Source organism: Bacillus rossius, chromosome 18, assembly GCF_032445375.1.
Source record: "Bacillus rossius redtenbacheri isolate Brsri chromosome 18, Brsri_v3, whole genome shotgun sequence".
Taxonomy (NCBI): domain Eukaryota; kingdom Metazoa; phylum Arthropoda; class Insecta; order Phasmatodea; family Bacillidae; genus Bacillus; species Bacillus rossius.
This window is the reverse complement of record NC_086345.1, coordinates 23,235,885-23,263,458: the sequence shown is the minus strand read 5'-3', so window position 1 is coordinate 23,263,458 and position 27,574 is coordinate 23,235,885. Positions and strand designations below refer to the sequence as shown.

General features: G+C 39.3%; 1 protein-coding gene across 4 annotated transcripts in view; it reads right to left on the bottom strand.

The window, feature by feature from the left end:
* Nucleotides 1-285: 285 nt before the first annotated feature.
* The window catches only part of LOC134541338 (WD repeat-containing protein 19), a 62,438-nt gene continuing 35,149 nt past the window's right edge, over nucleotides 286-27,574 (bottom strand). The window contains exons 15-25 of one of the 4 annotated variants that reach the window (XM_063384757.1): nucleotides 27,050-27,201; nucleotides 21,209-21,434; nucleotides 18,832-18,978; nucleotides 16,806-16,972; nucleotides 16,302-16,548; nucleotides 12,277-12,429; nucleotides 11,109-11,205; nucleotides 9,620-9,826; nucleotides 7,108-7,409; nucleotides 1,747-1,823; nucleotides 286-1,045 (exon numbers count right to left, since the gene is read on the bottom strand). In XM_063384757.1, the coding sequence (XP_063240827.1) occupies nucleotides 934-1,045; nucleotides 1,747-1,823; nucleotides 7,108-7,409; nucleotides 9,620-9,826; nucleotides 11,109-11,205; nucleotides 12,277-12,429; nucleotides 16,302-16,548; nucleotides 16,806-16,972; nucleotides 18,832-18,978; nucleotides 21,209-21,434; nucleotides 27,050-27,201 (1,887 nt within the window). In that variant the 3' untranslated portion in view covers nucleotides 286-933. The remainder of the gene's footprint in view (nucleotides 1,046-1,746; nucleotides 1,824-7,107; nucleotides 7,410-9,619; nucleotides 9,827-11,108; nucleotides 11,206-12,276; nucleotides 12,430-16,301; nucleotides 16,549-16,805; nucleotides 16,973-18,831; nucleotides 18,979-21,208; nucleotides 21,435-27,049; nucleotides 27,202-27,574) is intronic. The other 3 variants (XR_010076609.1, XR_010076610.1, XR_010076611.1) reach the window with 3 other exon arrangements.

The following is a 27,574-nucleotide window of genomic DNA, read 5'->3' as shown; positions in this document are numbered from 1 at the left end:
TGAATCTTGGTGGGGAAAAATTTATGATTTGATAGACTTTGATACATGTCTACAATATATAAAAAAAAAATGAAAAAAATACCTGTAATAAAAATATGATATTTATTAATATTTAGGAATACATACATGTAAGTTTTTGGTTTTATGTTATATATATAATTATTATTGCAGTATTCTGAGATTCTTCTTAAAATGACTACGCCATGTAAAAGATGTTTCCTACAACCATAAGATTACTGAAGTTAAAGTGGATTGCGGGCTGTCTCAGTGCGAAAAACATTTTCATGATGAACCATTAACTCTATTGATACTTCAATATTGGTACATGCATAAAAAAAAAGTAATAACTTGTAATGTGAGTTCTTTTAAAAACAGGCAAGAAAATTTGTACTTGTGTTAACACATACACACACACAAATGGACGGATCAAGTTACACTCGTATGGACAGACACACAATGGACGGATAAAGTTACACTCGGTCAGATGGACACACAAGTTACACTCGTACAGATGGACACACAATGGACGGATCAAGTTACTTTCGTACGAACAGATACACAATGGATGGATCAAGCTACACTCGTACAGATGGACACACAATGGGCGGATCAAGTTACACTCGTACGGACGGACACACAATGGACGGATCAAGTTACACTCATACAGATGGACACACAATGGGCAGATCAAGTTACTCGTACAGATGGACACACAATGGACGGATCCAAGTTACACTCGTACAGATGGACACACAATGGACGGATCAAGTTACACTCGTACGGACGGACACACAATGGACGGATCAAGTTACACTCATACGGACGGACACACAATGGATGGATCAAGTTACACTCATACAGATGGACACACAATGGACGGATCAAGTTCCGACCGGACGGGCCGGGCACAGGTTTGAGCTCGGTGCGAGATCGCTAGTCCTCCCCTTGAGGGTAGAGATAAGGCCTGGCATCACGGATCTGGATCAGCCTCTCCGGAGCCACCAGCTCCGAGCACATCGGGCACGGATCCCCGGACTCTGCGATCCTGCAGGACACACACACACACACACACACACGGCACGTCAACATCACTGATACAGAGTGAAACAGGGCGAAGTTTCTACGACTAGCTTCAGTATTGGAATGAAACAGCAGAAGGTCTTTAATTCCACAATTTCTGGACCACGACAGCTCCGGTACGTACGGACATGATTATATAGTTTCATTTCTTTGGTCAATAACATTTTTAAAACAGGAAATTTCAGTGTTATGGTTTTTATTTTTATACAGCAATGCATTTACCATTTCCACTCTTGACTGCTGTTCCCAGAACTGTTAATCTGCGTTTTCAACGAGACAAGATGATGAGAAAAAGAAATGTTTGGCATTACATATGCCAAGTAAAAAAAATGGATCTACTGAGTGGTATGAAACTTGGGATGCATAATCCATTCAAACATGTGTTTGTGTTTTTTTTTGTGTGTGGTCAGTAAAAAAAAAAATATTGGTTTGCACAGAACTCAAACCGAGTTTAAAACTAGACACACTAGTGTAAGCAAATACATAAATGAAAATATAAAACTACAATTTTTTTTTTATTTCTGTAAACAAGTACGTATTAAGAACAGACAGAAGAATCAATACTGTAATATAAATTTGTGAAGCACTATCAAATAAACTGCATTAATATTGTTACAAACAAAAATAGTCCAACCAACAAGAATACATACACGCTACAATACTCACATTTTAAATTCTGAGTAAATAGCAGGAAAATCACAGTTTGGGCAAGCAGTTAAGTCATCTTTTACAATGTGTCGACCCTGCAAAGACAGATAAAATAGTCATTAGTCGTAATATTTCACATTTAACCCATCATTGGTCACGCTATGAGTAAGGCCAAGATTACATGGTGAATTGCAACGAAGCCGAAATAACACCGAAAAAAATGTCAATATACCACATAGGTAACACCGAAACACAAGTTTATACAACATAAAGCACCGAAATGAAATGCACAGAATTTATCAGCATATTTAATCAAAACTGCACTCAGATAACAAATATGTTATCTTCTAATATATTGTACATTCACTGGATGTAAATTGTTTAGCATGGAGTCAGTACCAAAATGTAATACTAAATAGATAGGGGAAAAAAAAAAAATTGCTTTTATATTGCAACTGTTATTAGTAACTAGTTTTTACATCACGACATTGGTACATTTTTCAAACGCACATATACTGACTGATCCACCTGTATTGTTCCTGTCACGCCTCGGACCACTTCGGCTACCTCAAAATTCGGTCTGAAGTGAATGCACTTAAAACACTGAATATTTTCAAATCAAGTTTTAACGTGGAGTGAAATTTTTTGTCCTCACTTCACAGGAGTCCAAAAAAATTCATCCAAAATGCAAAGACATGTAAATAAAATAAAGGAAATAATAATAATAAAAATAATAATAAACCTGGCAATGTCTTTTCTGATACCGCTAAATTAAATTTTAAGTTTTATTTTTTTTTATTAGTTACATACATAAAAAAACATTATTATTATTAATAATGTTACGATTTACCACGAGGGGGTTCGTAAAGGATAGCCCAATTAATAGATTTTATTTCACACACACTTTTATTTATTACTACTACTTGTCACTTACAAATAATCTTCTAAATTGGCAAATAATTAACTACACTTAAAGAAATGCCAATTCCCCAGTCACTCGTTTCACACACCTCGCTGGGCCGCACTTCCGGCGCAACTCTGACCGCAGCACCCCTCGTGGGTCTCCGCCGCGGGACTCCGTCGCCGCACTCCGCCGCCGCCGTCACACCCTTCGCCGAGATCCCACACGACGCCTCACTCGGAACTTCACTCGGCTCCGCCGCGCCCGCGACTCTATCGCCCGGAAACTCCGCCGCGGGAAAACTCCCGACTCCACTGATCTCACTCACTCCCTGCCCTGGAACCTTCGTCCAAGGACTTCGCCACTCTGCCGCACCTGCGGCACTATCGCCCGGAAACTCCGCCGCGGGAGAACTCACTCAGTCACCGACTGACTCACTCGAAGGTCGGCCCAACCTCCTTAAATAGCCCTTGGGTTCCCATCCAGAACAATCGGGCATGTCTCCGAGATATCTCGCGACCTTCGCCGTCGAAATGCCCAGAAACGCGTCGTGAGTACTCGAAGGACGCGGTGGCTGCTCTAAGAACGCCGATAAAGGCGTCTGAGTCCTTTTATTCCGCAGTGCGGCCTCTTTTAAGTAACCCGATCTGAGGCAGGTGCGCGCTGCGACGGTCAGGATGTCGCGCGATAGTATGACACGAGATACCAGGGAGAGGATGCGGGTGGAAGGGGGCGCAGACAGGCCGAACGAGCGCGGCGACGCCAGCACTGCAGCCAAGCGCGATCGTAACATTGCCCCCTCCTTAAACCTGTTCGTCCCGAACAGGTAATGCATCTCCTCCTGGAGGTCCCCATGCTACTCGAAGTTTAGGCCTCCTGCCTTTTCTCCATCGCGGGCTGTACAGTCTCACCAGGTAACCCTCTCTCGCAGCAGATGTAACTTCTCTTGTCACCCGGCGACACTTCTGCGTCGTCGATGCCGCATATCGTTCAGCCATCTGCCCGAGCCGGGCCGACCGTTGCCTTGGACGGACCCGATTCTCTTGAGAGCATTGCTCGTTGCCTCCCAATGGTTCGCTTGTTTCTTCCCTTTTTCTCTCTGTTTGTTCTCTCGTAGCTACTTGTTCACAAAGCATTTCTTCCCAGCTCTTCTTCGTCTCTTCTTGGTTCCTCATTCCCTCTTTGTTCTTATGAATATCGTCTGGACTGCTTTCAGTTACTCCTTGCACCATCTTCTTCACTCTTTGTGTTCTCATTTTCTCTTCTCGGTCTTTATTCCCCTGTTCTTGGTCCTTCTTCACCTCTTCTTGGTCTTCCTGTGTTTCTTCTTGGTCTTCCTTCGTTTCTTCTTTGCACTTCTCTATCTCTTCTTGACTCATGTACATCTCTTCTCGGCTTTTCTTCAGCTCTTTTGTGAATTTTTCCCTCTCTCTTTGGTTTATCTTCATTTCTTCTTGTTCAATATTCTTTACTTTGTAACTCATCTTCACTACTTCTATGCTTTTCTTCAGCTCTTCTTTCATCTTCATGTCCTGGCTGTTCTCCTCTCCTTGGCTAATGTCCTCTTCGCAGTGTTCTTCGCTGTTCTCTTCGCTGTTCTCTTCACTGTTCTCTTGGCAGGTCTCCTCTTCGCTGGTCTTCTCTTCGCTAGTCTTCTCTTCGCTGGTCTTCTCTTTGTGGTTCTTCTCTTCACTGTTATTCTCTTCACTGTTCTCTTCTTGGCTGGTCTTCATTTCTCTGTTCTTCTCTTCGCCGTGCTTCTCCTGACCGGTCTTCTGTTCGCCGTTCTTCTCTTCGCTGTTTTTCTCTTGGCTGTTTTTCCCTTCTATGCTTAACTTCACTTTGGTCTTCATTTCATTCCTCATTTCTTCTTGGCCATGCTTCAGTTCTTCCTGACCCTTCTTCATTTCCTCTAGGCTATTATTTGACCCGCTCTTCTTTTCTTCATGGTGGTTCTTACTCTCCTTCCTTCCACTCTTCATTTCTTCCGTAAATTTCTTTATACTGGTTACCATTTCTTCCTTAAAGTTCTTTGTACTAGATACCATTTCTTCCTTAAAGTTCTTCATACTAGCTAACATTTCTTCCTGACCCTTATTTATACTGGCTAACATTTCTTCCTGACCCTTCTTCATACTGACTAACATTTCTTCCTGACCCTTCTTCATCTCGTCCAGCCTATTCTCCATTTTCTCCTGGCTACTCTTCATCTCGTCCAGCCTATTCTCCATTTTCTCCTGGCCATTCTTCATTTCTTCCCTGTTACTCTTCATTTCTTCCCTGTTACTCTTCATTTCATTCTTCATTTCTTCCTGGCCACTCTTCAGTTCGGCCAAGAATGCCAGGACATTCTTAAGCTCATCGGCAGCCATCTTTCTTGTCCACATATACTACAAGCCTAAATAATTTTTTTCTAATACTGTTCTTAATTTTAAATGACCTAGCCGAACCTTCTAATTTAACTAACAATAACTCTATTACATTCAAAACTAACACTGACTACAGTATACTCAAACTAACTGTAGAAAATTTCAAATTCACTAAAGTTCTAAACACCAACTATTCTCGTAAACTAAATTCTATCCTTAACTATTATTCTAATAATGTAACAAAATCCAAAATCTGTTAATTAGGGCTATCCCACTTCTGACACCAAAATGTTACGATTTACCACGAGGGGGTTCGTAAAGGATAGCCCAATTAATAGATTTTATTTCACACACACTTTTATTTATTACTACTACTTGTCACTTACAAATAATCTTCTAAATTGGCAAATAATTAACTACACTTAAAGAAATGCCAATTCCCCAGTCACTCGTTTCACACACCTCGCTGGGCCGCACTTCCGGCGCAACTCTGACCGCAGCACCCCTCGTGGGTCTCCGCCGCGGGACTCCGTCGCCGCACTCCGCCGCCGCCGTCACACCCTTCGCCGAGATCCCACACGACGCCTCACTCGGAACTTCACTCGGCTCCGCCGCGCCCGCGACTCTATTGCCCGGAAACTCCGCCGCGGGAAAACTCCCGACTCCACTGATCTCACTCACTCCCTGCCCTGGAACCTTCGTCCAAGGACTTCGCCACTCTGCCGCACCTGCGGCACTATCGCCCGGAAACTCCGCCGCGGGAGAACTCACTCAGTCACCGACTGACTCACTCGAAGGTCGGCCCAACCTCCTTAAATAGCCCTTGGGTTCCCATCCAGAACAATCGGGCATGTCTCCGAGATATCTCGCGACCTTCGCCGTCGAAATGCCCAGAAACGCGTCGTGAGTACTCGAAGGACGCGGTGGCTGCTCTAAGAACGCCGATAAAGGCGTCTGAGTCCTTTTATTCCGCAGTGCGGCCTCTTTTAAGTAACCCGATCTGAGGCAGGTGCGCGCTGCGACGGTCAGGATGTCGCGCGATAGTATGACACGAGATACCAGGGAGAGGATGCGGGTGGAAGGGGGCGCAGACAGGCCGAACGAGCGCGGTGACGCCAGCACTGCAGCCAAGCGCGATCGTAACAATAATTTTCAATCAATATCATCGATTACTTGTTAAAAACAAAAACATTGCGTGAATAATGTTGCAGTACAAAAAAACTAAAATTTCTCAATAAATCATCTTTAACCTCAAACATGTACACATTTTTTTTTCTTCCAATAATCTTATTTATTTTTTTGTGTGTGAATGTGTTTGACTTGGTGTATGCTTATCTGTTGGAATCAAATAATTTGGGGAGGGGGAGGGGGGAAGAGAGAGAGAATAGATTTTAATGACTTGATGTAAGCTTTTGGACATACGCCATTGCTTAGCACAATGACAAAAAAACACCGTTGTCAGGATTTAAAGCCACACAATACAATATTGTGTGACGTTAAATCCTGTCAACAGCAATTTTTTTTGCTTAATTTGTGTTTTTTTTTTTCTTCGTAGTTTTCTTCTACAGACATACAATGTGCTTTAGCAAAGTCGTACGCCCGAAAGCTTACATCAAGTCATGCACTCCCATTGGCACAAAATCTTTCAAAGATGAATAGATTTTTAATGTCAAATCGAGTATATCGAATGTTTTTCCGAGTGCTTGTGGACCCCAGGTTTTTTTTTTCCAATAGTCGTATTTATTTTGTGTGAATGTGTTTGACGTGGTGTATGCAGTTTGCTTGTATCCCTTTGAATCAAATTAATTTTGGTGGCGGGCGAGGGGGGGGGGGGGGGGAAGAGAATAGATTTTTAATGTCGAATCGTGTATATGGAATGTTTTTCCGAGTACTTGCGGACCCCAGGTTTTTTTTTCAATAGTTGTATTTATTTTGTGTGAATGTGTTTGACGTGGTGTATGCAGTATGCTTGTATCTCTTAAAATCAAATAATTTTTTTTTGGGGGGGGGGGGGGGAGGGGAGGGGGGCAGAAGAGAATAGATTTTAAATTTCGAATCAAATATATGGAATGTTTTTCCCCGAGTGCTCGCGGGACCCCCAGGACTCACGGTGGCCACGCAGAACGGCACGTGGTTCTTGCACTGGCCGCAGTCGAGCCGCGTCTCGGGCAGAGGGGCGTCGCAGAAGGGGCAGGGAGTCTCCGGCTCCCGCTCGTCGTCCGGCTGGTGCTGCCCTCCGCCGCCGCCGCGAGCCGGCCTGCGCACCACCGCCTCGATCCGCTTGGCGTACTTGGGGTCGATCAGCGGCCGGTGCTCGGGCCGCATCAGCACCGCCGCGTACTTGAAGGCCGCCGACTTCAGGCCGGCGCGGCTGCACTCGATCACCGCCGACGTCAGGATCGGCACCACGTCTGGGAACGTTAGGACGGAAACGAGATCGAGTCCTCCTTCGACCATCAATTCCTTGTCGTTCGTAAGGAATGATCGGGACCACGTTCGAAAAATTCGACAAAACAAGATCAAGTCCTCCTTTAACCATGAATTCCTTGTCTTTCGTAAGAATGGTCAGCATCACGTCTGAAACGTTCGACGAAACAAGATAAAGTCCTCCTTTGACCATCAATCCCTTGTCTTTCGTAAAGAATGATCGGAATCACGTCCGAAACGTTCGATGAAACAAGATCAAGTCCCCATTCGACCATCAATTCCTTGTCTTTCGTACAGCATGATCGGGACCACGTCTGAAACGTTCGACGAAACCAGATCAAGTCCTCCTTTAACCTCAAATTTGTTGTCTTTCATTAGGAATGATCAGGACAACGTCTGAAATGTAAAAAAAACTACGTTCTTCTTTACCTCTTAGTTTCTTGTCTTTCATAAAAAATGATTGGTACAATGTCCGAAATGTTTGTAAAAAAAAAAAATTACGTCCTTCTTTACCACATAAAAATGATTGGTACGACGTCTGAAATGTTTATAAAAAAATAAGTCCTTCTTTGGTATCAGTTACTTGTCTTTCACAAAGAATGATCAGGGCAACGTCCGAAACGTTTGACAAAAAAAAAATCAAGCGCCCTCATTTATAATCAGTTTCTTGTCCATCATAGAGAATGAAAAGGAACGCTTTTACAAAAAAAAAAAAAAAAAAAAAAAAAAAAAAAAAAAAAAAAAATCAATTAATTCCTTCTTTACCATCAATTTCTTGTGTTTCTCAAAGAATCTAAACAGAAACAGAAGAAACTGATTTTGGGACTATGAAAAAATTTCAAAAATTAATACCTTTTCTTTTTTTAGTGCAATACCTTTGATAATAATTAGAAGGAAAAAAAAACCAACAACCACAATTACTGTTCATGATCCATTAAAAATTTTAATAAACAATTCTGTAAGCCCATAAAAAGAAAAATTTTAAATCAGTAACTGATGAAAGATAATACAGACTAGAGCCTTATAGAAAAACACCTTGTGGGTCATTTAGATAATATTCATATCGTTATAATTATCAGCCAGCTATTGCTGTACATTTATCACATTTATCTTGCATTTCATGTTTCGTCAAAAATTCTTTTTCCAATATTTGCCAAGTGCTATTTAATAGCAGTAAAATTTCATGTCTGTGTTTTAAGATTAAGGTAACTCATTTTAAACACAATGATTATGTATCAAACTTGATATTTGTATTAATGAGATTTAAGTGTATCTGTAGGAAATTCGCATGACTTTTCCAGAACTTTAATTTTAGCCCCTGAGATATGTGTCATTGAGGTTTAAGTGTATCTCTAGGAAATTCCCATGACTTTTCCAGAATTTTAATTATAGGTCCTGAGATTTAAGTGTATCTCTAGGAAACTCCCATGACTTTTCCAGAATTTTAATTTAAGTCCCTGAGATATGTGTCTTTGAGGTTTAAGAGTATCTCTAGGAAATTCCCCTGAGTTTTCCAGAATTTTAATTTTAGTCCCTTAGATTTTTGTCATTGAGGTTCAAGTTTATCTCTCGTAAATTCTCGTGACTTTTCCAGAATTTTAATTTTAGTCTCTGAGATTTGTGTCATTGAGGTTTAAGTGTATCTCTAGGAAATTCCCATGACTTTTCCAGAATTTTAATTTTAGTCCCTGAGATTTGTGTCATTGAGGTTTAAATGTATCTATAGGAAATTCAGATAACTTTTCCAGAATTTTAATTTTAGTCCCTGAGATATGTGTCATCTAGGAAATTCTCATGACTTTTACAGAATTTTTATTTTAGTCCCTGAGAATTGTGTCATTGAGGTTTAAGTGTATCTCTAGGAAATTCAGATACCTTTTCCAGAATATTAATTTTAGTCCCTGAGATTTAAGTGTATCTCTTAGAAATTCCCATGACTTTTCCAGAATATTAATTTTAGTCCCTGAGATTTAAGTGTATCTCTAAGAAATTCCCACGACTTTTCCAGAATCTCTCCGGCCGACGTCCCTGAGCCTCCGGTCGCGCTGGGGCGAGGGGGAGACGTAAGAGCCGGGAAGCGGGAGACGCTGGGGTGAGGGGGAGACGTACGTGCCGGGAAGCTGGAGACGCCGGGGCGAGGGGAGACGTACGAGCTGGGAAGCCGGAGATGCTGTCGGCAAGGGGAGACACGTACGGGCCGGGAAGCTGGAGATGCTGTCGGCGACGCGCACCAGCATGCGCGCGCCCTTGAGGTGCTCCCCGCGCCGCACGTGCAGGCGCACCAGGATGTACGAGTGCAGCAGCGTGAGGCCGGCGCGCATCTCCGCCGGGACCTTGATGCCGTGGCGACGCAGCTCCTGGTACATCGCGAACAGCATGTCGTGGGCGTTGCGGTAGCTGCCTGCACGGGAGCGGAACAAGCGCGGTGAGCGTCCGTCCTCCTCCCCCCCCCCGCCGGGGAGGGTCATCGACGCCAGGGGCGCAACAACTAAATTCTAAAGGGGGGAGGGAGGCAATATAAATTTTTATAAAGAATCATCGATCCCTCCTATTGAAGTGGGGTCCCCCGGGAAAATTTGTATTTCAAGGTGGAAAATGGTGTTATTTAAGCAGTTTTATTATCTAAAAATTGATTACACAGCACTTTCTTTGCACCCGTTTGCCCCCACTTCATGGTTTCTGAAGAGGGAAGGGGGGTGCAAAATACCCTTGCCCCCCCCCCCCCCCCATTTTTGCGCCCCTGATCGACGCCTCTCGGAAGGAGAGCGTACGCAGGATTACATTTCAACAAGGGGGAAGGGGCACGAAGAAGGGGAAGGGATAGAACTCTATAGCCTGCTGTCTGCCAATTCTTTCCTTTTGTTGTCAGGAATGATAACAATTTTTTTCAGGATTTCTCAGGATTTTCTGCATGTCACAAGTGGAAAGAAACAAGGTTTTTGTTTATAACAAATAAACCAATTAACTTTTTTTTTGAAGTTTAAAATAGGTTTTTGAATTGAAACTTATTTGCTGAGGGGGAAAATTTATTTTTAAAATTCAGATCGCATGAGGGAAAGCATACTTGCACACTTGCACGCTAGCGCACTAATCTACCTCAAGACTCCGCATGTCCATTCGGACAGTTGGTTAAGCTGCACAAACCACCAAATTATCGGCAAGCTTCACGTTTAAGAATGATTTAAAATCAACACTGCTGCGCATTCCCCTGCTTTTAGGTTTAAAGAATAATTTTCTTTCGATACTGAAACTTTTGCAATCAATATTTTTTAATCAAACCTTTAACACAAATCACGTAGGTATGAGCCCTTTCGGCAGGCATAGATGTAAATCAGGGGTGGGGGAAATTTGATTGGATAAAAAAAATTCTCCTCACTGAGGGGCCCTGTTACTACTTGCAACATTGTAACAGTGAATCGGCAACGAAAAACTTAATTCCGTGGGCCCCCATTGGCAACCCTACAGTTTTTCGCCTCTCTCAGCAGTAGTAAAGATAATTTTTTTATTCAATCACATTCCCCCTCCCCTGATTTACACATACGCCTGCCGAAAGGGCTAATATGTGATACAAAAGTTTTAATACCAATAAAAAAATGCAATCTACAAGTTTCTGACACCAAACACAGCACCAAAATTTTCAACTTTACAACAATTACTTGATTAAACCATTATAAAGTCCTCACCACTTATTTGTTCCTCATTTGCTATAATGATGGCTGTTTTCGCTGCTTCCCTGTACTGTCTGCGTGCCATGTAAAGACGAAACAAGAATTTTGGGTCCTGCAAATCAAACAATTTATACAACATGAGGTTAGAATGTGTACGAACACCTACAATCATGCATGCAAAAGCTTAAAACTAACATAGTAGTGGAAGACAAAGATGGATATTTCATTCCAAGCAAAGTCTAAATCATAAAATATATATTGCCAAAAATATCTTGAAGTCAAATAACATTCATTAAATTTTTAAAAGTTTTTTTTTTTTTTTTTTTTTTTTTTTTTTTACTGGCACAGTAAACTTATTCAGATAAGAAAATGAACATATACATAAGCTTATTTAAGATTTAAAATGACTTTAAGAGTCACAAAACGGTAACCTTTTATTTATTATTTTTTCATTCAGTACACAAACACCACAGATTTCATCAGTACTTTTTATTTTAAAATATTTGTTTATCTGCTAAGCATACATTGGTTACACACACACACACATTAAAAAAGTTATTTGTGAGTTAACTACCTAAAAATGAAACTGCCTCAAAAAAATATTGTAGGTTGGAGTAAAAAAATTGGTTTTAAAAGCTATAACCAAAAATTAACAAACAGTGTATTCAACTTTGTATTGTTAAAGCTTCGTCCCCACAAGTAAGTATACTGGTATGTCCACAAATATTCACATTCGAGCAAAGTCCCAGGATTAAAACATTTTTTTTTTCAGATGCTGTCATACAAAACTATCCCTAGGAGTAATAAAAAAAAAATACTTCAATAAAACAGCGACCAAAAACCAAACAAAAAAACTGAATGTTTCACAAGAGTGGCTCTAACAGTGAGAAGGAAGAGGGGCATTAGTACTGCACAAGCTCAATTTTTTTTTTTTTTCCATTTTAGAGGTTTATATATTTATGTTTACCTAAATAATTAAACTGGTATGCTAACTTTTCATTCATCAAAAGTTGTATGACGATTATAGGCTACTAAAGATCAGTATTTCAGACCATAAATTTGTAAATATTCCAATCTATTTAAGGTTAAAGATAGATTGCCACCCCCCCCCCCCCCCCCCCCCCCAACCATAAAACACCTCCAAAAAAAAAAAGTCTTCGGGAAGCTGTCAATGATGTTTCACCTTTGGTATGTTATCGGATTCTCCCAGCAGGAATTCAATCAACTGATTGGCCAGGAAATCTTCGTTAGAAGCGCCCACAACGTCTATGGCAAGAGTTACAGCTTCTTCGTTCTCAGGGTTCGCTTTCATCACAGTCATCAAGTGCTTCAAGGCCTGGAAATTAAAATTCAATTGACAAAAAGAAAATTTAATCGTAGTTTCCATAATTTTAATTTCTCATCTCATTGAAAGGACATTAACAGATTTGTAGAGACTAGATTATGGTTTTATTTTTTAGCTCACTATTGTTTATGACACTAAAGATTGTGGTGTTTCTGGTTTTATTTTTAAAGTTCTGTACCTCCGAAGTAAAGAACACCACATCCACTTTTTTTTTTTAAATATAGTCGGCAAAATGTCAATGATGTATATTTTTCACTCTATGTATTGACATAGAGCACTCATAAATTTATGTCCAAATTGCAATTTGAATTTTTATACACAAAAGCCTACTATGTTATTTTCAATACAATATTTTTAATAAAAACATTTACCTATTATCTTGAGAAAAAAAATGACTAAAATAAAAGTACAGTTAAACCTCATTCATACGAACTAACTGAGACCAAAGGCAATCCAGACAATTGAAAATCCGTATAATCCAGGTAATATGAAAAATAAGGAAAATGAAATTTTTAAATAAGCATAGATACTGTTTACTAAGATAAAAAATTATGTTTTGTAACAAAATGACATAGTATACATGCCCTACATTGTTAAAAAGTAATTAAAATTATAAAAATAACTTTACAGACCATTTCTTACCAAATAACTTGTAATATAAACACGTATGGCGTTCGAATGAAGCACGGTCAGGTACATTATTGTGTATTAACCGTTTTGGTAGCATAGATGTAGAATATATTTGTCATTTTTTATGTGAAAATTAAATAAAATGTCTCCAGATCTGATTCGGATTATCCAGAGATCCAAACGAATGAGAGCCAGATGAATGAGGTTTTACTATAAAATGATTATACTGCTAGCAAAGAAACCAGAAAATAAATGAAGTTGAAAAAAAAAAAAATTGCTGTTATGAAAAGTTACAATTTTGTGACATGGTACAGAATTGGACATTTACAGAATAATAAATGGTGTTTTTTTTTGTGCAATACTAAAAGTTAAAGATAAAATACTTCCCAACACTATTTTATACCAAAACTGTGTCATTTTGATTGTGACACAAGCTGCATTTTTCAAAATAAAATATTGGTATACCAATTTCTAATGCAAAAGTACTCCGAAAGAACAATAAATGGACACGTGTTTGTGTGTTTCAATACATAACAGAATTGGTCATGTAAAAATAAGGTAAGGAGAGGTGCATTATCACTAAGGGATTACAATTAATTTTTACAATCCACTTGGTGAGTACATTTTGTTAGTACGTAACATAGCGACCAGAAAGATTTAATTTTTACGTAACATAGCGACCAGAAAGATTTAATTTTTAATTTCAAAGAATAGCACTTTGATAATTTGAGTTTTGGTTTGTTTAAGTTCTCTTTTATTACATAACAAAGCATCCATTTTAGTGTTACATGGTGTATTATCACACAATTCAAAGTAATTTCTGTTTGATTTGGATTCAAATCTGAGATTTCAATGAGAGAATACACTGTGTGCAGAGCTTCATGATTTTAAAACCACTCAAAATATCCAAGTGGCAACTGTTCACAAAAAGGAATTTAAGAATACGCTGAGGGCAGATGAAAAGTTCTGTTCCGTATTTAGTTTCCACACTGTACTTTCAGAAGAGTGAAAATGGCTGAAATGCATGTTTTCAGAGTAATTCTTAGACGTGAAACGCCCGGTACAGTTTCTTGAAATCAATCAAGGGACGCGCGCTGCACTTTCAACTTTCACTTTTTCGCCATGTAATGCTATGGTCACAGCTCAAATGTCACAGTTTCCCTATGAGTGCCATTCCACAGCCGTGCTCTTTGGAGGCCACACCGCGCTAGAAGCGCCAGCGAGCGACGCACTTATCAATCCGTCTCACAAACACCAATACAACCCTTGAGTAAGCACATGTATCATGATAATCTTAACATCTCGCCATAGGACATGCAAATGGTCAAAATATTCATACGATGAGCATGTATATAGATATTTGTGAAAAAAAAAAATTAAAAATTAACAGAATGGCAGATGGTTAAATGAATACCGTGTTTTATCGCATAATCGTCGCACATTTTATACTAAAATAAAGTTTGAAAAGTAGGGGTGCAATTTTTATAAGGAAAATGATTTTTTTTGTTAGGTAAAGTTATTCATAAAAACAAATCTATTCATGGGAAGTACGTTTATTTAAAAAGTAGAGTATACAAAAGCACGCCAAACAATTTAAATTAATGAGTCAAGCAACAAAAACCTCTCTTCAACTTTAAATATCCAAACATAATCTGTGACCCGAAATTGAGCCTGAACTAACGCATAACTGTCATTGTAGTACACACTTAACACGAAAGAGTGCAGGCCATCAAATGCAGTTAACTCGGCACTCGACAGAGACAGCGTGTTGCATGCGATCGGCGAGATATCGATATTCGACTACGTGCGCGCGCTCTATACGGGAAGCAGCATAGCCAAACCATGAATGATGCCAACATAGCGCTGGCTACATTTTTAAAGGCGGTACACCGCGGCGACACAAACGAGCAGATAAAGGTTATATAACGTTTAAATACATCCTTAAAAGAAAATTTACACATTAGACGACTTCGTACTTCCGTTAATTAAGTAAGCAGGCGGTAAAGTCCGAACAAATATCAGATTTCTACTTTAAAATACATCGTTTTATATGAAAAAAAAAAAAACACCTACACAATGCGCTCGGAATCTAATAGTGGGACAGAAAACATCATTCGGCGTTTACGTGAGAGTTTTTTTTTATCCGAATTTTTATGCCCTAAAATATCGGTACGACAATTATGTGCGTGCGACAATTATGCATGTGCGACGATTGTGCGACGAAACAGAGTACAGACTGCGTGAATGATTATGTACCGTATTGGTCCGAAAAAAGGCCGACCTCGAAAATAGGCCGACCCCTTCTACAGCACACTCAAAATCAGGGAAAAATAAATTTTAACTAACTAAAATGATTACCAGCAGCATATTACCACAGTAACACTTCAACTAAGTTAGTATTTATTGAACTGACAAAATGTGTTATTCTTACTTACGAAAATATATAAATATTATATTTAAGCTGGTTTTTTCCGTTTATCTTCACATTCTTTTGTAGTGGTGCCAACATTATATACGGCAATGGCTACATTTTCTAAGTTCCTAGAAATTGTGACGTAAAAACAATTACCGGTACATTTAATTTTGACGTAAAAAACCCAAAATAGTTTCATGTAAAACGTGTATGAATCAACCATAAAACAGCCAATATTGCAAATAGGTTTTATTGTTCTTGTTACTGTTGGTATGTACCGGTATTTGTTTATTTGTGTCGCAACTAAAATTTGCCAACACTGGTGCCATTATTTTGATTTTCCTGTGGTAGAAGAGTAAATAAAGCATACTACGGTAAATAAACTTACGGCAAATTTGCTGTTTTTACTAATTGCTTACTGTAAATACCACATTTTACAAGCAAATAAAATTACCGCAGCCTGTTAAATACAGTTCAAAAATAACCAGACCAAGCTTTTAAAAGCTATGTGCTACAAGTGACCACATCTGTGTACTTAAAATATGATACGTTATTGGGGTTAAGTGTGTTTACTAAATTTCTAAGTTGGAAAAATAACTAATTCCACGTAAGTACGGCTTAATTTTAGGTCAACGAATTGTGTATCTGATAACATTTTTATGCCACAAGTGATTCTCCTTGAAATGTATGTGTTTAATTATACTATTTTGGCTAGTGCCCCATTATAGGCCGACTCTTAGATTTCAAGGTAGACAAAACTGGCAGAAAAAGGTCGGCCTATATTCGAACCAATACGGTATGTGAGTGAGCAGGTAGGTACCTTGTGGTGCTCGCCGGCGTGGAAGAAGTACTTGCCCGCCAGGAGGCTGTTCCGCTCCGCCTCGAAGTGCAGCGCGAGGCTCTTGAAGTCCCCGGGGCGCGGGTCGACGTCCAGCGACGAGGACAACACCTCCCCGTACAGCTCCATGCGGCCGTGCTGCCGCGCCAGCTGGAACGCCTCGTCGTGGCAGCGCGACAGCAGCAGGAACCGTATGGCCGACGAGTAGTCGTCCAGCCGCTGGAAGAACCTGGCGAAGGACCACAAGGCTCCGCGTTCCAAACCCCCCTGCAGTGAACAAAACACTGTAAAGACACCCGTTCCAACCCCAACAGTGAATAAACACTGTAAAGGCGCCCGTTCCAACCCCACAGTGAACCAATGCAGTGAACAAACACTGTAAATAAGAGATTTGGTCTCATATTTCCCCCCCCCCCCCCCCCAACCCATTAATACAACCGTGCGAAGCCGGGTCGGGCAGCTACTGTCCCCGCCGACGACACTCACTTGGCGACCAGCTTCGCACCCTCGATGCTCTTGGTCTCCTTGACGACCTGGACCGCCTCGTCCGGGTTGTTGAGGTGATCGAGGTTTATTCGAATCACGCTGTCGAAGTCTCTCGCCGCTGCGTAGGCGTCAGCGGCCTCTTTGTACTTCCCGTCCGCTTCCTTCGCCTGGCGTGCACAGAGTAGCGAAACAAACTCACATACAGACTTCTTAAGGATTAGAATGAATCTATCTATCTAATGATCCGAAATTTCATCATGATGAGATATTAATTGGTGTTGGCAAATCAATTAATGAATTTTTTTATAATTTTTTTATAATTGGGTGATTTTTTCGAATTGCTTTATTCATTAGTTAAATATTATTCGTAATGGTCCTCCATTTGATTCTGTGATTTTAAATACATTAATCATTGTAAAGAATAAATATGGCGCTATTATAATTAATGAAATATTTACTGGGTAATTATATATTTTTGTTAATATTGTATTATTTGTTTGTGTTCTGTTTGAAATCTTAAATCTCCGAAAAGTTATTCACCAATTGATTTGAAATTATGAAACAACATTGCAATTGAAAACGCAATGTTTTTACACACCTATGTCACACCTGTGACAGGTAAAAAAGAGAGCTAAAAAATATATATAGGTAAATATATGTAGAGAAATGAATGTTTGTATGTTCGTAACCTGTTTTGTAAAGATAAAGATATTGATGACTTGATGTAAGTTTTTGGACATACGCCATTGATAAAGCACTTTTTCTGTGTTTTTGTCTTGTTTCATCCGTTGTGCTGAATTTTTTTGGGTTCAATATTTTTGTGTAGTCATCATTTGTGGGTTTTTTTTTTCCATTCTCTTAGTACATTTTCTTTTTTTTTCTTTGTTTGTTGACCATATTCCTGTTACGGAATATTTTGTGGTGTTTATATCCTGTTGACAACAGCAACTTTTTGCTTAATTTTTTTTTTTTTTTGTCTTTTGGGTATTTTTATTTATTTATTTATATTTATTTTTATTTTTCTTCTACAGAAAAAGTGCTTAGCAATGGCGTATGTCCAAAACTTACATCAGTCATGCACTCCCATTGCACAAATCTTTCAAAGATAATAAAGATATTGATATAATGAGATGAGTATTGAAGACCATGCTTGTTCTGGGCGCAGATTTTTCAAGCAGGAATCATAATTTCAAACACATTCTTCGTTCTTTTAAATCTGCCATAACGAATTTGCAGGCGGAACACGAGAACAGTAAGAGAAAAATAATACTACAATCAAACGTTAATCTATAACCTGATACCGTCAGGGCAGCTGTTTAGTGAAGGTATCTAATAGGTAACTCCATCTAGTGGGAGAACTGTGTACTAGGTCAACAAATGGCAGCTTGCTCTCAGATCGGTTTTTTATGGGTTCCTCTTCTTGTATGTAGTTATAATGAAGTAATTCAGATGAATTTAGCTATAAAAAAATTAGGCCTAAGAGTGTCTTAATTGTTTTACTTTATATCTATCCATCTTTCATTTACTGTGTTAGGCATAAATATTTCTTGGACTCCTGAGAAGAGTAAATAAATTTAACTGAATTTTTTTGTATTCGATTCGTAAACTATTCATTATTCGTGAATAACTTGTTATTTGATTAGAATTTCAATTCGAATTAAGAAAACAGTATTCGCAGAAGCCTAGTTATGTGAGGTTATTGACTTCCATTTCAGTGCTTGGCAGCACTTACTTAATTTAGCTGTTATTTCGGTTTTATCATATTTCACCACATAACCATGCCTCTAATTATGATAACTATCACAATCGAAGGCTCAACAGAATAAAAAAAAAATATTAATAAATAAATAAAAATATATTAATCTTGTATGTACAAAATTTATGCTATTGTGCATCATTAAATTCAATCAAATTCACAAAACACAGACATTCAATTCCCTCGTCACTAAAACAATCACAACCACACACTCATTTTATACACGATACTATTAGTAAATCAATTCAATGTAAGGAAACACAAACGCACCTTGGCGTACTGGAGGTGTATCTTCGTCGACGTGATGTGCGGAAGCAGCTCACCCACTTTGTTCCAGTTCTTCAAGCGAATGTACGCGGACGCTGCCTTGTCGAAATACTGCCCCTTCTCGTACAGAGACGCCGCATCCACGTAGTGCTGAGGAACAATTAAAATCAGAGTGAAAATTGAAAATCGACGTGTAAGTTTCCCGCCTGGGACCGGGTGTATGCTCGTGGTTCTTACCCTCTTGTGCAATCTAAAAATTTAAGGTTCTTTTTAGCACTACGTATACAGAGGTAGAAAACCATTTGTAATATCAGAAAATACCTCATAAAAAATAACATTACATAATTAATATCTTTGGATGTAAAATTTATTGAGTGGTATTTCTACAGTCCATAGCAGTATATCTTTTAATAGGCCTACAGTATGGCTTTTATTTATTTATTTATTTATTTATTTTATTTATTTAATATTGTAACATACCCACCAACAGCCGAGGGCTTTAGCGGTGGGCACAACACATATATACAAGGACAACATATAAACAATACAAACAAAATGCAAACAAACAAGTAAAGTTAAAATAAGTATAACTATTAAAAATAAACATCAAAATATAAAATGCATAAAAAGAAATACAAAACATAGACATTACAGTATAATGAAATTACTAATTGCAGGCTTATGTAAAAATTAATTTAAAAAAAGAAATTATTACCTAGCTACACTTTCACAGATTAAGATGATCAATTTTATTGAAATTAGAAATGAGTCAAAAAATTATATCATTCTTTTTATGGTATGTACATAAGGTAGAAGTTAAACGGCTGTTAAATTGGGGAATTCTAATGCCAGTATTATCAAGAATGGACTTACAATTTAATTTTGAACAGTAACAGTTTTTAATAAATACATAATCCGGATAGATACGGCGTTCTGCAATTAATAGACTAACAAACTTGTTTCTTACTTGTAGTTAGAATTTCTGTTTGGACTTGTAAATATTGTGTGTAATTTAGTGTATAGTGTTTGAAACATTTGAATTGTGAACTTCCCGCGCTGCTGGCTAGCAGCGCCAAGTTTTTTCAAGTTGGCTGCCTGCCAAGGCGGGTAGCCCTGCAGCTTCCGGCAACGAAGCAACAGTTGTTCAACCGTCATGGCGGCAAGTTGTGCTATCGTGCACGCTTGCTGCCAATCGAGTTGATTGCGAGTGCATCATAATTAATTGTGTCGTTTTATCTGGATTTTACAGTCTCGTACGTCTCTAGAAAAAACAACTTCAGATGTTTGTAAAGTATCAAGGTATTTTTTAAATTATTTTGCAGGGACTCAGAAAACTGAATCAGCTGATGAGTCTACTAGCCACTACTTGCGGCATGAATTTGATAATTTAGCTGAAACGTCTCTCCTAGGTGCTAATCAAAACATGGAGGTGACAACTTATTTAAATATGCTGGTACTAGAGAGAACTGGAGACCCACTGAAGTGGTGGGAACAAAATGAGATGATACTGCCAAATTTATGCAAGTTAGCAATGACATATCTGGGAATCCCAGCAACTGAAACTGCCTGTGAAAATGTTTTCTCATCCGCTGGAAATGTAGTGTCTTCAAAGCGAGAATCTTTAGCCACCCAACATATAGAAGAACTGGTTTTCTTGCATGAAAACAGAAAATTATATTAAAAGCCTGTTTGCCAAAGAGATCACAAACATATCCTTGAAAGATAGTGCAACTCATAAATGTTAAGAATGTCATGTATATTGTTTAGTTTCTTTAGGTTTAGTTCATGAAATTTGTGACTCACCAGTGTGGTATTTTTTTTAGAACTTAATGTTGTTGTGGTAAAAATATTACAAAAATTATAAGTTTGCTTTCATGCTCTATAGCCTATAGCTTATAATTTTTTTCCTGATGTATCCCGATTTCTCTAGTAAAATCTGATTTTCCCTACTGAATTTTTCCCCAAGCTGAATTTCCTTTCCTGCACACCCCTAGTTTGCATCCACTCTCACTCTCTCCTTAACTCACTCTCACCCTAATTCACTCTCGCTCACTCACCAGATCTCTCACAGACATGCTCACACAATTGCTTACTCATACGTTTACACCACTCACACTCGCTCACTAGCTAGATCACTCACAGAAATGCTCACACACTTGCTAACTCATATGTTTACACCATTCACACTCACTCACTCACTAGATCACTCAGACATGCTCACTCATAAGTTTACACCACGTACTCTCTCACTCACAGACTTGCTCGCTTACTCTCACACTCCTTTACTTGCTTTATATCTCCCTGACTCACTCTCACCCTCTCCCTAACTGACTAGTTCACTCGCTTGCTCACTCATCCAGTGAACCGACGCAAGACAGACCTTCATGCCCTCCAGGATTTCGGCGCACTCCCTCCTGAGCTGGCGGCCGGCGCCGGCGTCGGAGGCCAGCGCGACGCCGCGACGCACGTCCCCGCAGCGTATGGCCGTGCGGGCGACACCCGCGCGGCACTGGGCCACGTGCGTCCCCCCGTCCACCGCGCCGCCCCCGGGGCGGAGCGCCAGGAGACCCTGCTCGTAGTGGCCCAGCGCCTCCGCGTAGTTTCCCCTGCGCAGGCAGTCGCCGACCCAGGCTTCGATCCCACAGATCGCTGGCACGGAGCACCTCCACAGTTATGCAGGCAGCACCGAATATTGAAAAAAATAACAGGGCTGTTCCTCTGCCCGCTTTTCCGATACCGGTAACTAGGGATGTGCGAATCCTTGATTTTTCAGTTCGGTTCGAATCTGATTCGAATCCCTGGCAATATTTGAGATATGAATCTGATTCCGAATATCAAGCACAGAATAATTAAAAATAACTGATAAATTTAAAAATAATGTGTTCTCTTTTTTCTAACTGTAACTACTGGCAATTATTTATTACACTGAGATTGAAATGTTTATAATTATGTAAACTTAATTAATAATAAACACTTTAAAATATGAAAACCAAAACATATTTGATTCTCCAATTCAATTGTAATAAACTGCACGCCACAGGGAAATCTCAGTTTTATAAAAGTTTCAGCAAACGAAACCATTTTTTCTCCAATAAATAGCCAAGACGTTTTTTTCTTATAAATACTTACGCATAATAGTAGCCTAATTTTATTTTTCACTGCTAGTATTTTTGAGCCGTATTAAATTAATTTATAACCTTTGTGAATATTCGTAATACTGTTCGAATCCATGTACGTTCAACGATTCTGGGTTTGTGTAATTGTGGATTCGAACCGTACCCGAAAATATCGGGTACTCGCACATCCCTACCGGTAACCTGATAACACTACACATACCTCTTACCACAACCAAATTTAAAATTGTTGGCCACAATTTTTAAAAAAAAATGTAGTTAAAACATTTTTTTTTAATGAATTTATTGGTGAAGACCACAATTTAACTATCAGCATTCTTGTGTATTTTAAACTTTGTCGGTGAACGTATTTTATTTAAAGCAAAATTTTTTTTTTACCTAAGGAGAGCTAAAAGAAAAAAAAAAAGCTGCTTTTAGCATTTGTACATACTAAACGCTTGTATACGTTTCACATCAAATATCAGTACTGGGTATCCTAACAGTTCTGAACACTAACGGTACCTTAAAGAGTTTTATAAAGTGTACCTGACAAATCGAAAATTCATCTTTGAAATATTTTACCCGATTTTTTAAATATAACTTATGTTAAAAAAAAAGCACCCAGTACGACAGATTAAAAAATGTAAAATAATAAATTAAAAAAAAAAATGATCGAATCAACTTCTAAGGTCAGGTACAGACAGGAGTGAATAGATTATGTTTTGTTTTTAATCCAGTTTTTTTTTTAGTTCTTAAAGGTTTATAGAAAGTATTTGCTGATGGGAAAGGAGGGGAGGGGGGCATCATTGTCATCTCCCCTCTCGTAGGACTGTCACTTCCACAAGCACACACGCTCACAATTAGACTAGGTCACGTGGCTTTATTTACAGTTGGGACAGTACCATAGTTAAATATGCTCAGTAGTACTGAGTTTTATCGCATAATAGTTGCACATTTTATACTAAAATCAAGTTTTAAAAGTAGGGGTACAACGTTTATGCGGAAATAAATTTTTTTTGTTAGGTAAAGTTATTCATAAAAACAAAACCCATTCATGGAAAGCACGTTTATTTAAAAGTGAAGTATAAATGATCATGCCAAACAATTTAAATTAATAAGTCATGCAACAAAAACCTTTCTTCAACAAAATCTGTGACCCGAATGAACGTGTAACTATCGTCGTAGTACATACAGTTCCCACGAAGGAGCGCGGGCCATCAAATGTAGTTAACTTGGCATTCGACAGAGAGCGTGCGTTGCATGCAATTGGCAAGATATCGATATTCGACTACGTGTGCGCGCTCTATACGGGAAGCAACATAACCAAACATGAATTTTGCCAACCAGCGCTGGCTACATTTTCGTAAGTGGTACACCGCGGCAACGCAAACGAACAGATAAAGGTTACAACATTTAAAAACGCCTTTAAAAGAAAATTTACACGTCAGACAACTTCGTATTTCCATTAATTAAATAATAAGTGGTAATGTCCGAATAAACATTAGATTTATACTTTAAAATACATAGTTTTATACGGAAAAGATACCTACACCGCGGCCACGCAGTCTATCAGATAAAGGAAATAACGTTAAAAACGTCTTTATAAGAAAATTTAGACGTCAGACAACTTCGTATTTTTCCGTTAATTAAGTAAGTAAGTGGTAATGAATGAATAAATATTAGATTTATACTTTAAAATACATCGTTTTATACAGAAAAGATAACTACACAAAGCACTCGGCATCTACTAGTGGGACCAAAAACATCACGCGAGTTTGAGCGAGAAAGTTTTTTTATCCCAATTTTGACGGCCTAAAATATGGGTGCGACGATTACGCGGGTGTGACGATTACGCGCGTGCGACGATTATGCGATAAAAAAGGGTGATAGCGGGACCAATAAACATCATGCGATGTTTACGCGAGAGATTGTTTTTTTTCATCCAAATTTCGACGCCCTAAAATATCGGTGCGACGATTATGCGATAAAACAGGGTATGTACCGGATGCACGATAAAACTTCCCTTCCTAGGAGACCCAGAGGGTTACTCTTCTAACACTGCACTTACACAGATCCCCTCTCCCCCAACCGCCCTGCAGGAACCCGACAAACAGCCCAGCTGTGCCTGTGTCCTTGTCGAGATCACCTCCGCTCTCACAGGACTGCCGCTGTCCGCAAGCGCAGTCGCGTAAGCCAGGATTTGTGTATGGGGGGTGGGGGCTAAGAAGCATGGTCCCTCCCTCCCTTATTAAAGCTATTTAATGTGTAAAATAGTGCTATTTGAGCAGTTTTCGGTACTTAACTTTAAATATTGTAATGGTAAAAATATTATTAAGTTTTTAATAAAAAATTGATTTAAGTGATGAAGTAAGAAATTAATTAAAGATATTATAATCTATCCAAGTGCCATGTCCACATCCACTCAAAATCATAAATCACGCTCAAAGATCGACAATACAAAAAAAAAAAAAAAAAGGATTAAAAAGGGTTGGGTTTCGGCAGAACTGGCCTATTCTTGGAAACAATTAGCTTCAGCTTGAAGAGTTACATGACACCATGTCGTCGTCTCAATTCTATACACACACACGCGGCGATCCTCACACTTTTGGAAAAAAGTTGTGGCTACCGGGGGGGGGGGGGGGAAGGGGGGAGGGAGGGTTAGATCCCTAACGCACCCCCCCCCCCCACCCCTGGCTACACCACTGCGCAAGCGCACAATAGGACAAGGTCACGCGACTCTACTTAAAGTTAATTAAAGTCAGGGGGCAGTACCAATAGCACAATGAGTATGAGGTGGGTTCGCAGTAGACAACGCAACATCAAATTGTTTTTTTTTTTTCACTTCACGTTTCATAATACCATTTATAAATTTTAGCAATATAGTTATAATTCACTCATTATTTCCTTACATCAAACTGGATCAAACAACCCTACAGGAATAAAAAAAGAAGTACGTATTGACAAAATTCCCATTCCATCCTCATTTTTTTCCATTAGGAGACATAGCCTCGACGGCGCCTTTGAATATATATACAGTGAAACCTCTTTAATACAAACCTGAAGGGACCTAAAATTTTGCAGTTTGTATTAACGAGGTTTGTATTAACAGGTGCATATGCTCACATTAATAATAATCGACAAAATCAAGTATTGATTTTTTACTCGAAAATTATTCAAATAGAGAATTAAAGAGGCTTGAAAAATTCATTGATTTTTTTCTGCACTGTTTTAGTTGCATAAATGTCCTTTACTGCACTGCAAAGTTTGTCGAAGGAAGACAAGACATCAGTGTCTACATCATTAGCAGCCAGAACATTTTCCAAGACCATGCTGAAGTGGACTTCACTCTAAGAATTTTTAAAAAATATTTCAGCCTCAAAATTAGTGTCAGAAATATATCAGTTACTTGTCATTAAAGTTAAATCAGTTGAAAAATAAATAAAAATGGAAGTATTTTACTTAATTCAATTTACACTTGCAAAAAAAAAACATACGCACAATAAATCTACATGGAAATTAGTCTTTTTCAATATCCTGAAGTCTGAAATATGTTTACTCATGTCATCAAATGTAGAGCTGTACTGAAGAAGCCGATTTTGCCAATATTTAGTTGAATCGGCATTTCTGCCGACTTTCGATACGCTTGTTAATTTTCGGCCGATATTACTGAAAAACGAGAGAGACTGCCATAACCTAAAAATCCACGATTACCCTTTTCGCTTTACGTAGTAGTACTGCATTTTTTCAGATCGCATTATTTCTTCGCAACATGTGCCAAACGTACATATAAAAATTTAACATCCTATTTTTCAATAATGTTCTTTATTTTTAATATGTCATAAATAAATACATTACCGTCACGGTAAATATATATCTCGGTTGTTACAGTAACTGTAGTGCAAATGTGGTAGCTATCGTGCTTCTGTAGTAATTATGGTATCGACAAAGAATCTTTAGTTCTTTTTATGGTAATTATCTTAGGATAACAATGGGGTTTGTACTGTAGTTATGGTACATCATCCAATTTCTTCGTAAGTTGTTGTTCATTTGTCTTTTCTTCATATTTACATGCTCCATTACTTGGCTGCAGATTTAAGTTGATTTTTACTACTGTATACTATCGTTACTGTTTTTATGACGGATTCTTTCTAAGAAATGGTTATTTCTGCAAAATCTTTATGGTTAAACGATCATCTATTATAATTTATAGTGACGGGACCACATATTTTGTACAATCAATGCGGACAAAACGATAATTCGAACATCAGTACAAGCGGACTTTTTTAACCTTAGTTGTATGGCAATTTTGCCGGGACCGTAGAAAGTATACGATAAACACGGACAATCGATACATGCGAGTTCGATAGATAGAGGTTTGACTGTAGACCATTTACCGTACAAATTATTTGCCGTTAACAGAATTATAGTGAAGTTGCGTGCACGTGATTAAAGTGTGCGATTCTTGATATAAAATTTCATTCGGTTTATCCGATAATAAAACAATAGTACACTACGTGAGCGGACGTGAGGTTACTTCGTAATACATAATAACGAATATTTCGTATTAACCGTATTGATTGACATTAAATATGCTATCCCAGTCTGAAGGGGAATTAAAAGTGTTCGAATAAACGCGAACTTTGAAATAACCGGTATTTTATTAACGAGGTTTCACTGTATATACTGTATAGAAGTCGCCAGCCCAGGTTAAAATTTCTAATACGGTTTTTGAGGTAGTTGGTTAATTCACCGCCGCAATCGCCACCATCTCTAGGGCATCGACTTGTGGTGGTCCCTAGCGGACAAGTGTCAAACTCTTCAAACACCCCTTCCCCCTCCCGCTGAACGACCGTCAGCTGCAGTGAATGATAGGTGGGGGGGTGAGCGGGGGAATGACAGCAGGCGAAAGTGCTGCGCTCTAACGTGTAAATAACAACCTAAGACGATACAGGGCGTTACGGCAGCGCACTGCAGCGGTGAAGTTCCCTAGCTGCTCATCATACGCTTCTGAAAAATCGTAGAGTAAATCCTATCCACTCGCGACTTCTATACAGTATGTATATTCAAAGACGGCACGGAGGAGGCGGGAGAGGAGAGGGGGCACTCACACGAACTCCAGCTGCTGCGCGTACTCGCGGGCGATGTACGGTGTCTCCTCCGGGGCGAGTCTCGCGGCGAGCTGGAGCGCCTGGTCCCACTGGAGCAGGTCCCGCCTCATCTCCAGGGCCGCCGCCGGCCGGCCGGACGCCAGGTACCACTCCTGGGCGACAGACACCACACCACCTCACACGTTCCTCCGGCGGTCCTCGAGACGTTTCCCTTTTCGACGTACACCTCACGTCCGGGGTCGACATGCACTCACCAGCAGAAGAGTCACCCCTTAGTACGGGTCACACGGGTCGTTACCACAACGCCGAAAGTCAAAATTGACCACAACTCATAGACAGCTAGAGAACTGCTGTGTACCACAACGCCCGAAATAACAACTGATTGAATTTGTGTGTGTTTCTTAAATGTGCCTTAACGCCGAAATACCACAATCAAACCTAACCTTAACCAACCTAAACCTAACCTAACCTAGCGTAATATAACCTAACCTATCCTAGGCTAGCCTAGCCTAACCTAGTCTAACC